At 45.4% G+C, this 15,804-nt stretch overlaps 1 protein-coding gene across 1 annotated transcript in view; it reads right to left on the bottom strand.

Annotated features, from left to right (window-relative positions):
- The window catches only part of PIK3AP1 (phosphoinositide-3-kinase adaptor protein 1), a 119,869-nt gene that overhangs the window by 19,680 nt on the left and 84,385 nt on the right, over positions 1-15,804 (bottom strand). Inside the window, exons 9-13 of the mRNA XM_030335585.1 lie at positions 13,783-13,878; positions 10,925-11,122; positions 8,561-8,626; positions 6,319-6,524; positions 2,558-2,630 (exon numbers count right to left, since the gene is read on the bottom strand). Coding sequence (XP_030191445.1) covers positions 2,558-2,630; positions 6,319-6,524; positions 8,561-8,626; positions 10,925-11,122; positions 13,783-13,878 — 639 coding nt within the window. The remainder of the gene's footprint in view (positions 1-2,557; positions 2,631-6,318; positions 6,525-8,560; positions 8,627-10,924; positions 11,123-13,782; positions 13,879-15,804) is intronic.

Raw genomic sequence — 15,804 nt, 5'->3', positions numbered from 1 at the left:
AAAGCGTGAAATGTTTCATTTAATCAAGGCTTCTATCTTTGGGTTCATGTGCTCTAGTTTTAAAAAGCACCTCATCCCTTTTACCACCTAGAACCTATTGTCTGACCCTAAGATGACCATGCAGATCTTGAACCAGATTTTTTGCCTTCTCTCCTTTCCCCTCCCTTCAGCCAGGAGGGCAGACAAGTGTGAGCTTAGGTAGTGAAAGCATACATTTAAAATCTAGTCACCCAAGCAGATACCTGCCCTTCTGCCATGGTTATCACCTCTTTATGCCTCTTTTCCCAAACAGTCAAAATCATTAATATTCACTAAGCTAGTACCATATGCAAAACACTGTGCTAGAGATTGTAGGGCAGGCTCTAGCTGGGAAAATCAGACCTACACAAATAAAAGACTAATTCATAAGCTACTAGATGGTGAAGATCAGGCCTTATGGGTCTCTGTATCTGGCAAAGAGCCTGGTGCTCAATTAAGTTTTTGTAGAGTGAATGAATAATGTTACCAAAAATTTTCCTGAAATCGACCATTCCAACGGAGATTTCTTGAGCCCAATCAATGTACTGTCTTACATGCGGGGGATTCAGCAGAGCACAAAACATACAAACTTTTGCCCCCATGGAGCTTGTAATAGGAGGCAGTGGGAGGATGGGTCAGAAAATATGGAACAGAAACATAAGATAATTCCAGTGTGTGTGATGTGAAAAGAAGGTAAGCAAAGCTACTCTGGAGAGAACGCAGAGAAGGCCTCTCTGAGGAGGAGAATTTACAGCCAAACTCTGAAGGATGAAAGGACAAGTCAGTAAAGATGTGTGAAAAGTGGAGGGGGGACAAGTGCCAAGGCCCTGGGGAGGGCTGCTCTTGATTTGTTAGAGCAACAAAAGCGAGTCCTTTGGTACTAGAGCTCGGGGTTGAGGGGGAAAGTAAAGGTGAGCTCAGAGGTCAGAGGTGAGACCATGTAGGGACTCTCAGAACACAGGGAGGAGTGTGATTTTACTCTGGGTAGGACAAGAGCCCCTGAGGGTTTTGAGCAAGTGACTGACACCATCTGATTTCTTATTTTTAAAAGGTGATTGGCTGCACTTTGGAGGATTAACTGTAGAGAAGTAAGACTGGACACAGGGAGACAATGGAAGAGGCTCTTGCATTCATCCAGGAAAAGATGATGTTGGCTTGCCTGCAGCTGTGGCATGGGAGATGGTCAGAAATGATCAGATCTAAAAGATGCATTTTGGAGGCAGAACCTCGGGGAATTGCTGATGGTTTGAATAAAGGAATGAAGTCATAGCAATCAGAGGCAGCAAAAGAGAAGTGCCAGATGAACGGGAGGGATAGTGGTTCTATAAATGCTCAAATGAGGAAGGGGTACAATGGTCTTGAGTGGTCCAAGAAGGCCTCACTGAGCAGGGGCTGATGGGCTGGGTCTTGCAGTCCTGTAGTTTTCATGCAGGTGAGAAAGAACAGGCATGAGCAAGGGGCCTATGGCAGGAAGATGTCCTTTTTAAAGACTGGGGTGTTACCAGCTTGACCAAGGTCATGAGAAGTCAGGCTCTTGGTGGCAGCTGGAGACAGACTATGGACGTCATGCACAAGCTTAGTCCTTTATTTAATGGGGCTCTACTCAAGATTGCAGAGCCTCTGAAAGCCTTTTATTGTCAGCTCCACTTAATAAACCCTGGCCAAAATAAATCACAGAGACCCACCATGCCAGAGGCTTTCGGTGGGAATATGCAACGTAGGCAAATGCCTATCAACGCTCAAGGGTAGTGGTGCCGAGAAGCCTGGTCCTCAGTGTAAACACTGCAATGCATGGCCTTGCTATTGGACTGCCACTACACATGGCAGGAGCCCTGCTATACCTGGAGTCCTGGCTTCTGAATCATTGTATGGTATAGACACCAATGACACAGTTCCCTGCTTCAGTGAAAAACAGATACTATGTGAATGAGATTTTCTCCTTTCTCTGCTCAAAAAACATGTCTTCCTGGGGCACCTGGGTGGCTCAGTCGTTTGAGCATCCAACTCTTGATTTCTGCTCAGATCATGATCCCAGGGTCGTGGGATCAAGCCCCGTGTCAGGCTCAGCATGGAATGTGGAGCCTACTTAGGATTCTCTCTGTCTCTGTCTCTTTCTCTCTCTCTCTCTCTCTCTGCCTCTCTTCCCCCCCTTTCTCCCTCTCTATCTTGAAAACTAACAAACAAAAGCAAAAACAAAAACAAAACAAAAAACATGTCTTCCTAAATGCTAAGGGGAGAGTCAGATGCTTGGGGAGAAAGTTTGATCATCCTCTTTGAGTGAGAGGATGAAGGGATGCCGAGGTCAGTCCATTCATTCATTTGCTAACAAGTCTTCTGTGCCAGGTACTAGGTATGCAGAATAAACAAGACAAAGTCATTGTCCCCAAGAACCTCACAGATCTGGGGGACCCAGATCTGTAAACAGGGTGACAGGCACTGGGCAAGCTCTCTGCCCACTCAGGCCGCAGCAGAAAGGAGGGTCAGGAACAACAGATCACAGCAGTATCCCACAGTGCGGCACCCCCAAGGAGCTACATACCTGCCTGCTTTCCTGATTTTTGCTTCTCTCTCTGTCTTCGGGTGATGCTATCTCTTAGCCGTTTAAGATTTTCCTGGAAAAGATTTAGTTCATTTTAAAAGTAGATACCGGAAATATACCCTCTGGACATTAGAGTTTCTTTCTGATTTTATGCTGTTTGCACGATGTATCACATTGCAAAAACATGCAAATGAGGTTGAATCCATTTGCAATCAGCCCCCAGAGAAGTTCAAGTACTCTTAGAAGTTGTGCCTGAGAAGAAGACATCTTTCCCACAACAAAGCGTCTCCCCTCCCCTCTGTTCCTAGCTCCTTCCCAGCCTTAGAACTCACTGCCCTCCTCCTTATGTGTTCCTTTAGCCAAGCCAGTCTCTTACATGCTAACAAACACTCCGTGCACACTGCCTCTGACATTGTTTTCATACCATTCCTCTGACCGTGAGGGACAAGGATTCCTCTCCATGAATCTGTTCTAGGTCTGGGTCAAGGTTCACCTTCTCTGTTAAATCTCCCCCCAGTGCTCCAGTCCTTAGTGACCACAGGTGCCATTTGGCACTGAGCTATGCTGCCTTGCCCAGCGCATTTGTGTGTGCGTGTGGGTTTGAATATGTGTGTATGTTGTCTCTTCAGAGGTACTGTGCCCTCTCAAAGGGAAAGACACCAGGTTTACACCTTTCTGAAACTGTGAAGTCTGGTCTATTGCAATCATTCAACAAATGTTGAATAGACACATGAGAGACAAAGTTTGTTGCTATTTAATTTATTTTTAAAATTGTTTAAAGTTTATTTTTATTTATTCTTGAAAGAGAGATAGAGAGCAAGTAGGGGAGGGGCAGAGGGAGAGGGAGACAGAATCCCAAGCAGACTCTGTGCTGTCAGCCGTGAGATCATGACCTGAGATCATGAACTGTGAGACCATGACCTGAGCCAAAACCAAGAGTCAGATGCTTAACCAACTGAGCCACCCAGGCGCCCCTGTTGCTATTTTAGTCAATAACAACTACCTCAAAAGTGTGTGAACATTCTAGAGAAAGTGCTCCAGGGACTAACATCCAGACATCTGGAAGGGTCCCATGAAGGAGCTACGGGAGGCCGGACTGGGAGGGGTGTTTGGGTTGTGACTATAGGTGAGACTGAGCTGGGTCCAGGAAGCACCAGGGGAACACTGGAAGGTATGGACTGGCTACAGCTTTAAGGTCTGACAGAGTGCGGGCAGAAGGAGTTGGCAGAAAAGAGACCCACCTGGAAACTAATGCTAGGTTAGATGAAGGTGACAGAAGCTGGCATGGGGGGAATGGAAAGAAAGGAGCAGATGCAAGACGAAGAATGTCACAGAGAAAGACCAGGCATGACATGCAGCTCACTGGGTACAGAGAGTGAGGAAGAAGAGCCTAAGAGATGTCTGTCTAGCCTCACTGTCTGGAAGATAACAGTGCAGTGAACAGAAGCAGGGAGCCAGGGAAAGGAAGCAGCCTCAAGGTACAGTTTGTTGCCGGACACGAGGCAAGTCTTGGGCACCTCAGAGGGACACACCCAGCTGGTGGCTGGAAAGGTGGAATGAGAAAGGAGACACGGACTCAAGAGTCACCTGCACAGAGAAAAACATAATGGGAGCCTGGACAGTGCCCACTCATGGGAGGAGAAGTGAAGGAGGGAGACACAGAGGTGGACAGTGGCATGGAGGAAAAGGAAGATGGGGCAGCCCCAGGAATGGTCTTCATGCCCACCGGTCGCTGGACGGGGGATGCTCTAGAAGTACCAAGAGGCTCTCAGAGCACAGAGTAGTGTCAGCTCCCATGGATCCCATGGATTCTCTGCCATGTCAAATATGAACCCCAGTTGTCTGCCACACCCAAGAGTTCCGGGTAAGCTTATGCGACCGGGAGAAGCCTCTTGGATACAGACAGAGACAGACAGCTAACATTTGTTATACATTTATTGGGTGCCAGGCATGCCAAGTCCTTTACATGGTTTACATTGTCCAGTGTTCTCCCTTCACATGTGAGATGGGAAACGGACACACAGAGAGGCCAAGGTCATCCAGCCCCAAGCAACAGAATGAGGATGTGACTCAGACTGCCTGGCCCTAGGGTCCTGGCTGCTCTTAATACTGTGCTATGTGGACACGTGACCTGGCTGGGAGAAAGAAAACCATTGTTTGCCCAGGGCCAGGCTGTCCCAGCAGGACTGCAGCCGTCTGGGGCTCCTGAATGTGGAGGACCCTGGGTTCCCATACTCAGCACGAAAGAGTGCCTTCCCAGCCATCAGATCCCCAGGAGGAGGGAGGCAGTCCACCAGAGTGGATGACCCTGTTTTAGGGAGCACTAACAAGGCAGAAAGTATAGTTAAGGGAGCACAGGCTCTGGTGCGAGAAAGGGCTCATTTGAATCTGACTCTGCCTCTCCGCCCCTCTGAGCCTCAGCGTTCTGTAAAATGGGAACGGTGATACTTCTCTCGCATGCATGCTGTGAGTGCAGAAGAGGTCAGGTCCATCCAACACACTGCTGCACAGCTGGACAATTACTGCCTGATGGCTCATTTCCCCACTTGTGGCCACCGACTCCCCCTCTAAGAAGACACGACTCCCATCTCAGTGTTAGGTGGTGCTGCTCCCCACCCCACCCCCTCGCCCCCAACAGCAGGTGTGTCAGGTCCTCTGAGGACAGACGTTAGAACACACACCTTCTGGGGAGTACTGTAGGGAGGTGAAGAGAAAAAGCAACAACTCTGTTCCTACGTTTCCCTCCACTTACTAGGTGAGTGATCTGGACATGTCTCCTAACACCCGAGGCTCGACATCCTCTTTTTTTTTTAATTTATTTTTTTAAATTTTATTTATTTATTTATTTATTTATTTATTTATTTATTTATTTATTTTTTGAGAGAGAGAGTGTGAGTGGGGCAGGGGCAGAGAGAAGGGGACAGAGGATCCGAAGCAGGCTCCATGCTTACAGCAGAGAGCCTGATGTGGGGCTGTGAGATCATGACTGGACTCGAAGGCAAACATTTAACTGACTGGGCCACCAAGGCACCCCATCAACATCATCTTTTTAATATGAAGGAGTTGGACCAGGGATATGCTTCCTAAGGTCAAGTTTGAGTTCTCCGCATCGCTTTAAATTACATACGAAGTACATGTATGGAGTTATAGATTTTTATATATAAATAGCAAGAGTCTCCTCTGACAGCCCAGTCCTCCGATCACCGTCTCTGAGTGGCCACCCTTCGGATGGCCATGGGGTGGCCTTTCCACACCTTTGCCTCTGCATTGGTACACATGCGTATAGAAATACAGTTTGCATGTGAGTGTGCTTTAACTTGCATGGTTTCATGTCTGAGGCTTGTTTTGTTCTCTTAATCATATTTCTTGGAAACTGTCCAAGTTCTCTGAGTTCAAAAGTGTGATTGTTCTGTGGGAGTTTTGGCACTAGGGGTAGAAAGAGGGACTCAGAAAAGAAAAAAGCTGGAAAGCAAAAGTATAGGGCCATATGCAGAGGGAAGTGGCAGCTGAAGAATCAGGGTTTACAGTCATGTCTTTGTTCCTGATCTCTAGCCTCATGACAACCAGCAAAGCCATCCAGCTCTTGGCCAAGGAGCCGTGTGGTTACAGACTACAGGTGACAGATATACATACACATCGATCCACAATGACACTCAAAAACCCAGTATCAGGCCTGGCTCCAGGTGCTCAGTTATAGGCCCTGCCCTTCACTTTGTCCAATGGAGAAACAGACATGAAACAGACCATACAGAGCTGATTACCTGCTGGAAGCGGAAGGACTCGGACCGCTTCTTCTGGTTGAGCTGCCACTCTTTGAAGTGGAGCACAGCCTCATCCACATTGACGATGCCCAGCTTCACCTGCTCCTGGAGGGTAATCAGCTGCCGCTGGCCTGGTGTTTTCATCCCAGCAAAAGGGTCATATATACTTGACTGGGGCCTGTCCCTCCACGGTCTGACGAGAGGCTCTGGAAAGGATGGCAAAACTCAGTGTGATAGCTCCCCAACTGGGGAGGGCAGGCAGAGGAGGGGGGTTAATGTGGCTGGTCATGGGCTCAAGAAGACATGTCTCAAAAGAAAAATTACATGTGGAACTAAGAAGGGAGACATATGACATGGAATCAGAGAGAGGGAAGCAGCTAATAATTCCAAAGCCTGTTACACTAAAGTAGACAAGGCCACAACATCTTAGGAAAGCATTTTATGGATAGCATCCACTGGAATCAACAGAATCCCTCAAGCCTGAATTACTGAGAAGCCATTGACAAGCATTTCTCAACTTAAGACACCATTGATGTCTTAGACTGGATAGTTCATCTTCGCTGGGGATGGGGGGTTGCCTCATACACTGTAGGATGTTTAGCCTCATCCTTGACCACTATCCACTAGATGCCAATAGCATCCCCTACCTCAGCTGGACAACCAAAAACATCCCAGATATTGCCAAGTATCCTCTGGGAGGACTGGAGAAATCACCTCCAGTCAAGAACCACTATATTAGACTAAAATCCCCTCCCAGAAAAGAATATACAGAAAATTCTAGGCAGGCTGCTTCTCCCAACACACTCCATCCCTCCCTATCCTCCCTGCCTCTGAGCACCATGGGCACAATGGCTGTGGACCCAGGTCATGAAATGCCCAAGAATACTGGAATGCCAATGGAACCACGATCTAGCTCCAATGTCACCAGGTATACATTAAGGACTGGGTCCCAACTAGCTCTCGTTGGGTTGTTCCTGTGCCAACTTCTCCTCCACATTATGATTTTGTGGTTCTCTGCTCTGGAGATTCTAAGGAAATAAGAAGGCAACCCCTCTCTTTCTCCAGGCTGTGACTCCACTAAGTTCTGTGGAGAGCAAGCTACTTGAAGAGGTGATGCAGTCACTGGGGGCTTGTGAGGACTTGAAATTTTACTGCTCATTTCATGGAGATCTATCTTAGATTCTAAATTTCTCCAACAGGACCCCATTTGAGCACCGTGACTTAGAGAGAAAGCAAGATGGACAAAGAGAGATGACTTCAAAGTTTATGTCATTCTTAACACCCATTCACTCATCTGTCTACACACACCCAAAATGCTTTCTTCCAGATTTGTCTTCTTCAAGGCTCTCTTTAATTCTGTTGGAAGAGGGATTTTGGGGGGAAAGCAAAACGCATAAGCCATCAAAGCCTCTCTCCTACTACCTAAATCCTTGGAATGCCTTCAAATGCTTAGATGGTGTCATGTCTCCTTTTCTTTTCAATTTTTTTTAAAAGTTTATTTATTTATTTTGAGAGAGAGAGAGAGAGACCGAGAGAGAAATCAGGGGAGGGGCAGTGAGAGAGTGAGAATCCCAAGCAGGCTCCACACTGTTAGAGCAGAGCCTGATGCAGGGCTCAAACCCACGAACCCTGAGATCATGACGTGAGCTGAGATCAAGAGTCAGAAGCTTAACTGACTGAGCCAGCCAGGTGCCCCTCACATCTCCTTTTCGAAAGAATCATCAGTGGGTAATACTGAATGCCTCTCTTTAGCAGAAGGAAGTTAATCAAGAAAAAAGGAGTACTGATCTCCTCAAACTTCCTCAAAAGGAAGAAAAATGTTACCCAATGGCAAGCAAAACATCTCTTAAATGAAAGTATAGTTTTCTAATACAGATAGAGTAAGTAAATAACATGATCGGCCTGTGTCATTAGGTAAAGCCTGGGTGCCAGGCCACCCACTTTCATCCTGTTGGCATCAAACTCGGTATTTACACTGTACTTTTGTGTGCTGTCGCAGACACTTCCCCGTGTGTTCATGTCCTCGGTATGATCAATTTGTACACTCTTCTCGGGTACCCCAATTTCTCTCTTCTCCTCTCCCACTCCCATTGGTACAGCACCACCTAAGGTATCCCCTAGACTTCTCTCTGTCTCAATGCTAAGGAGCTGTTACACCTGAAATTCAATGAAACATGCATGAACACATCTACCTCCCGGAAGTCCGGGTCATACAAAAGGAAGCTGTGGACGTGTGGCTTACCTTTCCTGATGCTCTCTGAGGAAATGTAGAAATTCCCAGGCCGCTCTTGACTTTTTTCTGCAAAAACTATGAGATAAAGAATATTCTAGGTAAAAGTCAAATCAGATCTCTTTCTAAGGGGCTTTACAATATTTTATTTATTTACCAGGAAAATTACCAAAATCTTGTACAAAAATATAAGGGATGGATCGCACCTTGGACCACTGTCTGCAGTTCTGTAAATCAAAACTCCAGGAGGCAAATAAGGAGCTAAAGCTAGAGGGATTATGAAATGAAGACAGCCCAAACAGACAAGGTCTCAAAAGCAGAAAGACAAAGCCAATCAGAGGACACGGTCAGCACTTACAAGATCATTAAAGAAAAGGGTAATGTGAAGAAGGATGTGAGCTGGATCCCAGAATACCTGAAGCTGGCCGTGGAACACCTTGAAACTTGAGAGTAAAAGGAAGTGCCACTTAGCATGCCAACAAGTGCCATAAGACAGAACTCAGAGTGGAACGGATACAATGTGTGCACAGCTCCAAAGGGACTTAGATGAAGTCACTCATAAGCAACAGACCCCCACCAATAGTGCATCCATGTATACATGTATTATTATGATACCCATTTTACAGATGAGGAAACTAAAGCTAAAGAGAGTGAAATGACTGACCTAATGTCCTAGGCTGTACGGTTGGAAAATGCAAGAGCTGGGACATGAACCCAGGGATTCTGGCCTCCAAACCACAGTCCTTTTTGTCATCTCCTGCCTCTCCCTTTCTTTTGCTTCCCCAGTTTCCTAGCAAGTCCTTCAGTGATCTTTAGGAATCACTTGTGCCCCTGTCCTAGCTCCCCAAAATGAGCCATGCCACTGACACTCTCTCCTCCCCTCCTACCATTTAGGAATTATCAGTATTTGCATGCTTCTTCATTTGGGTTCCCTTAGAAGCAGACCTGGAGACAAGGATCCAGATGCAAGGAGTCAATGTGGGGGGTGAAGGAGGTTAGACAAGGAAGTGGATAAAGCAGAACATGGTGGATGTCCAGTAAGTTACCAGGGTGGGCAAGCTGGAGAGCTCTGGAGAGCTCTGGTGCAATGTAGAACACGCACCTCAGAGTTCTCCCAGCAGAAGGGCAAGTACGCTGGGGTACTCACTCAGCCATCAACCCATCTGTCACTGGATGAGGGCTCAGGAGTGTTCACCCCCTAGCTCTTCCAATCTGAGTTGCAAAATGGCAGGGGAGACTCTGGCTGCCAGAGAAAGTGGTGAGACTAAGAGACACAGGTCCTGCCAGGCAGGGTCCAGCCAGTGGGCACAGAAATGTAAAGAGCTAGGGGGATGTGGCCAGGGCACCAATAGTGTCTGTGACACAGGCCGAAGGACATGTTACCCAGGGGAATGGCAAAGCACGTAGAGCACTTGGCCAAACATGATGTCCCTCAACTGCATTTCTACCCGGCTTAGGGTTGCCAGGCTTAACAAATCAAAACCAAAAAGAGAGTGCAATTTTGGGACTTACACTAAGAAATTGTTTGCTTTCTGTCTAAAGTTCATGCTTAACTGGGCATCCTATACCTGGGCTCTGGTTGAGGGCTACCTTCTCCAATTTGTGATCTCCTTTTGCCACACGTTTTACAACTTTCTTATACTATTAAAAATGGAATGGATGTCAGGCACACAGATCTGGCAATTCTTAGCTCTTACAGTATTTGTAATCATATCAATACAATGGGGTCCTGAGAGAGGGTGAAACTGATAATGCATCAGCATCTAACTGATGTCCTAGGGATCACTATGAAGATAGTGGTCACCAGTTTGTATTAGTGTAGGCAGGTAGATAGCCTGGCCTAGTGGCTGAAAGCCAGGATTGTGGAGTTGGATTCCTTGAGTTCAAATCCTGGCTCTGCTATGTGGTAATAGAGTGACCTCTGTAAGTCTCCTTTTCCTCATCTGTACAATGGGGATGATAACAGCCCTTACCTAACAGATTACTGTAAAGATTAAATGACACGTTCCATATGGAGTACTGTTGGTAGATTTCAATAAATGTTAGCTATTAAATAATAACAATAACAATAATAATAATAGTTTCAGGAGATAAAAATATACCAGGGTTCTGGCCATTTGGAGAGGGAAATCTTGTTTACCTCCGTCTTCGTACTGCATATGAATGCTTCCAGGAATGCCAGAACTGAATCTGATCTTTGTCCATGGTCCAGCTCCAAAATATGCCCTGAGCTCTAACCCCATCTCCTGGCACTGGTTAGATACCACTCAAAAGCAGACAGTCTCTGAGCAATGGTTTAGAAGTTAGGAGGAACCAGGGAATTCCTGCTGAGAAGCCCTGAAGACCCTGCTGAGCACCATTCCCTGCCATACTTGCCTTTAGAAATGTACGGTTCATTGTCAGGCAGGTAGTGAGTGCCAGGAGCACTGGCCTCCGGCCTGGGCACCGGGACGGGGGGCCTGTTGGCCAGGTCCACGGAAAAGGCCTCATCGTTATCCACTGTGTGATAAACATCTTCTGCCTGACCACCGGGGTGCAGGTCCCTCTCCGGACTGCCCATCCCCATGCTGTTACCTAGAAACACAGAGAAAGTGTCTGAAAGCAGTGGCCAAATGAACTGGATGACCGATGGTCGTAAGAGCAGAGAGAGGGACCATAGCTTATTTGTACAGTACTGCCCTTTGGCAAAGATCTTTCCTCTACAGTATCTCTTTTATGATCTGCTAAGGGATCACTGCAGGCAAAGCAACTGAGAAACACTGATGTCACCTTCATTTGCCACCCATCATGGTAGCAAAAGGGAGTGAGGACTAGGCTCTATCAGCTTAATTTTATTGCTAGGATTCAGTTATTCATCCCATTAGAACTAGGGAAAAAGGAACATAGCCCCCAAAGCCAAAGGACCCTTGGAACCACCCCCTGGTGTTGGGGAAGCAGTGTGAGGGTGGCCAGGAGTCCTCACCACCAATGGCCCCAGCATCCTCATCCCCAGCATCCAAGTGACTACAGCAAATCCTTCCCGTGGACTTCCTCTGTGCCACGGACTGTTCCAAGAATATTACCCACGTTATCTCCTTTGATTATGTAACGACACTGTGCAATAACTACAATCATTATTCTCATCTTGCAAATGAAGAAACTGGGTCCTTGGGCATTTAAATAACTTGCCCAAAGTTACTTAGAGCCAGACTGGCATCCAGGAAAGCTGGCTCCAGAACTTTTGCTCTTAACCTCCATGCTCTACTGCTTTTTTACAACCTTTGCCCCCACTCTGCTCTCCATCGACCAGAAAGATAGAGGACAGAAGCTTGCCTCTCCCCCTCTGTCCCTGGAGACCCAGAGCCACCATGTTTTCACTTCCCCCTTCCTGGTGACAGGGTGCAATGTTCTTTGCTGGAACCCAAGTACAGCGTCCCCTTGGCTTCAAGAATCTCAGCAGACCTTTGTATGCGATCTGCCCCTCATATACGTGAGCTGTGGTGACCTCAGCCATGTTATACAACCTCTCTGAGCTTGATTTCCTTCTGAGACCTGCTCACAGGAGTACTGTGAGGAAAAGCACCCAGCTCAGTGCCTACACATAGTAGGTGTTCTTTCACTTCCTTCTTTTCCCTAGCACCATTCAGTCAACAAATCTTTATTAAAGTCCTGTCTGAGATACAGGAATGACTAAAGCTTAGGCCTTCTTCCTGCAGAATTTCCAGTCCAGTGACTTAATGGAAAATTTTTAGTTGCATCTTTTCTGAGCTGCAGGGAGACTACTCTTGGCTTCCCTGTGTCCTGGATCCAGAGGACTAACTGATCAGAGAGTCCCAGCTCATCCAGGGGCTCAGAGTCCCAAGGCTCTGCCCTTGAGAAACTTCCCAGTTAGTGGAGAAGCTCCCATCTGTTCATCTTTAAACACAAGGGCATGACGAAATTCTGGAGAGGCTCGTATGATGTTAACAAAATGAGGTGTCCTGAGAGAGCTGCTGGCTACCCTACCAGTGACAGTGATTCCCACAGTGCCTGCCCCCGTGTGAGTACACACACAAGCACGCAATCCTGCTTTTATAGTGTGAAAGCAGCTGGAGACAATGCTAAATGAATGGGTGCAAAGTGTTCGGATAAAACTTTATTTACAAAAACAGGCAGCTAGACAGGCTATGGTTTATCTACCACTACACAGAACTTTCCTTTCTTCTTCACTGTCAAAACTACTTCTCCCATCCTGAATCCCATCCTCTTAGCATTCTGCTTCCTATGCCTACTTCATCAGCAGACCTCCCCGCCCATTAATTATAAATGATTGGACAGAGTGAAGGAATTAACCACATAATTTAACACCCTCCATCTCTGACCTTCAATAATAATAATAATGACAACAACAACAACAATCATCATAAACTTTTATCACTTGCTCTGTGCCCAGCCCTGCTCTGACGCCCACTGCACAATAACTCATTCAATTCTTCCAACATTCACCTGAGGAAGCGGAGACCAGAGGAGTTGAGAGCTTGTCCAGCTAAGTGAAGGAGGAACGAAATACAGATCATAGTTTATGTTCTTAACCATGACGCAACACAGGCTCAACTTAACGATGTTTGTGTGGGGCACCTGTGTGGCTCAGTCGGTTAAATGTCCAACTTTTGGCTCTGGTCATGATCTCACAGTTCGTGAGTTCGAGCCCCACATCAGGCTCTGTGCTGACAGCGGGAAGCCTGGAGCCTGCTTTGAGTTCTATGCCTCCCTCTCTCTCTGCCCCTTCCCCACCCCTGCTTACACTCTTTCTCTCTCTCTCAAAAATAAATAAACATTAAAAAACAAAGCAAAACAATGTTTGTGTATATTCCTCCATGTTCTCCTCCTTCACCAGAAAGTCATCTCTTGAGAGCACTGGTCACATCTTATTTTTCTCCTTGTCCCCCAGCCCAACATCCAGAGTAGCACTTTGCTCATAGTCAGTAGTCAATAAACTTTGGTTAAATAAAAATAAACATATGCATTTAAAAACAGGTCTTGTTGAAGGCAGCTTGTTTAACCTGAATGAGTGACTCCAGTGGTGGGAACTTCTGGCCTACCTGTAACAGGCTGATGGGGGAGCTCACGGCGACAGAGTGCCTTTAATCATGCCATACACCAAGTATATGGCAGCCCATTCCTTTAATGGATCAACCATCATATGGAACCAGGGAACATCTTACATTTATTTTTCTTTCCCTCTTTTTGCTTCCCTGCTCACAGCTACAAATTACCTTCTAAAAACTTGCGGATCATAGAGTCCTTAGTAGCCCGAGGGAAACCATCTCCAGGGATTGGATTAGATGTACTGGCCTGAAGCATTTCAACATCTAGAAGAAAAGGAGACTAAGAGTTTATTTGTTGTTCTTCCACACAGGCAAGGAGACTTTACAGATGGATGTACAAGGTTTGAGGAATCAAGAGATCTTGAACCAAGAGAATCAAGAATTCATTAATCCATCTACTTTCCCACCCATGCATCCATGCTTCCATGGATTCAGGCATCCATCCACTCATCCAAGTATCTATCTACTTAATAAGGACCCCCTGTGGGGTACCTGGGTAGCTCAGTCAGTTAAGCGTAAGCAGGTTAAGGGTCCGGCTCTTGATTTCAGCTCAGCAGGCAGCACAGAGCCTACTTGGGATTCTCTCTCTCCCTCTCTTTGCCCCTCCCCTGCTCACACACATGCTCACTCATATACTCTCTCTCTCTCAAATATAAATAAATAAACATAAAAAAAATAAGGACCCCCCCCTGTAAGTGTGAGGTATGATAGAGGGCAACACTCAAAACTCTCAGGCCCTTTCCTGGACCACAGGACTCAAAAGGTATAGATATTATGCTTATTTGCATTTGAAATAATGGGTTTAATTTTTATTTTTTTTTAATGTATATTTACTTTTGAGAGAGAGAGAGAGAGAGAGAGAGAGAGAGAGAGAGACAGAGGTCAAGCGACGGAGGGGCAGAGAGAGAGAGGAAGACATAAAATCCAAAGCAGGCTCTAGGCTCTGAGCTGTCAGCACAGAGCCCTTTGTGGGGCTCAAACCCACAAACCATGAGATCATGACCTGAGTGGAAGTTGGACGCTTAACCGACTGAGCCATCCAGGCACTCCAGGCTTAATTTTTAAATGTATAACCATAGCATTGTTTATGACAGCCAAAAAACAACTAGAAGCAAAAACAATAAAGAATAGATAAAACTGTGGTTTACTCAAACAATGGAACAGTATGTAACAGTTACAAAGAACATGTTGGAGCCAGTTTTATCAATATAGTGCCACCTCAACAACATAATAGGACCAATTCAACAACTTAACCACAAGAACCCTAGTTCTAGGTTACTAATGGAATTATTTATAAGGAAGAAGCGTATTGACCTTTGTTTTTCACTTTTAAACATAAAGACCCATAAAGACCAAAACTATGTGTGAAAACCATTCAGTTACCACAGCAGCTTCTAGTCTAACCCAAGTAAGAAACATATTACTTTACGACTCTGAAGTATGCTTTTGGGAGCAAAATTTCAGCCTTGTATTAAAAATAGAGCTTTGATATTATCAAGAGATTTCACTTAGTAATTCTTATCATACAATTATTGAGTACTTATTTGCTTAGGCAAAATACATAGTTTGAAGTTGAATAGTATACTTTGAGAAAAAGTGGTTTGAATTTAATCAATATACACACATATGCCATTTCCTTACTACTGTAATCTTTGGGGATCAGCTGAATACATTCTGGTGAGTTTGTATGAAGACTTCTATGCAACTAGAATATTCACTGAAAAAAGGTTATGGTCATGAAGTAACGATAAAGATGATAAACTTCATATGACATTACCCTAGTTTTGAAACAAAATATTTGTATATACATAGAAAAAAAGACTGGAAAGAAATACATGAAAATGCATATAGTGGCTATTTCTAAAGTAGTACAGATTATGAACATTTTATTTTCTATCTTATACTTTTCTTTGTCTTCCAAATTATCCCACAGTGACTTGTATGGCTTTCATGAAGGAGAAAAATCTTATTAACACTTTTTTTTTTCCAAAAGATCTAGGTATATATGATCAACTATGCACAATTAGATTTTCAAAGCAAAAATAATTTCAGGTTATTAAAAAATAAATTGTGGCTCACCTGTCAATTCCCAGATTACTTGATTTTTTTAAATACAAAAAAATGACTGATTTCAAACTTTGCAGGGACCAGATATTACATTATTACATAGCACAGCTCTTACTGGACCTT

This window comes from Lynx canadensis, chromosome D2 (genome assembly GCF_007474595.2).
Source record: "Lynx canadensis isolate LIC74 chromosome D2, mLynCan4.pri.v2, whole genome shotgun sequence".
Classification (NCBI taxonomy): Eukaryota; Metazoa; Chordata; class Mammalia; order Carnivora; family Felidae; genus Lynx; species Lynx canadensis.
Note: the sequence above shows the minus strand (reverse complement) of the source record. Positions and strands in the feature narration are given on the sequence as shown.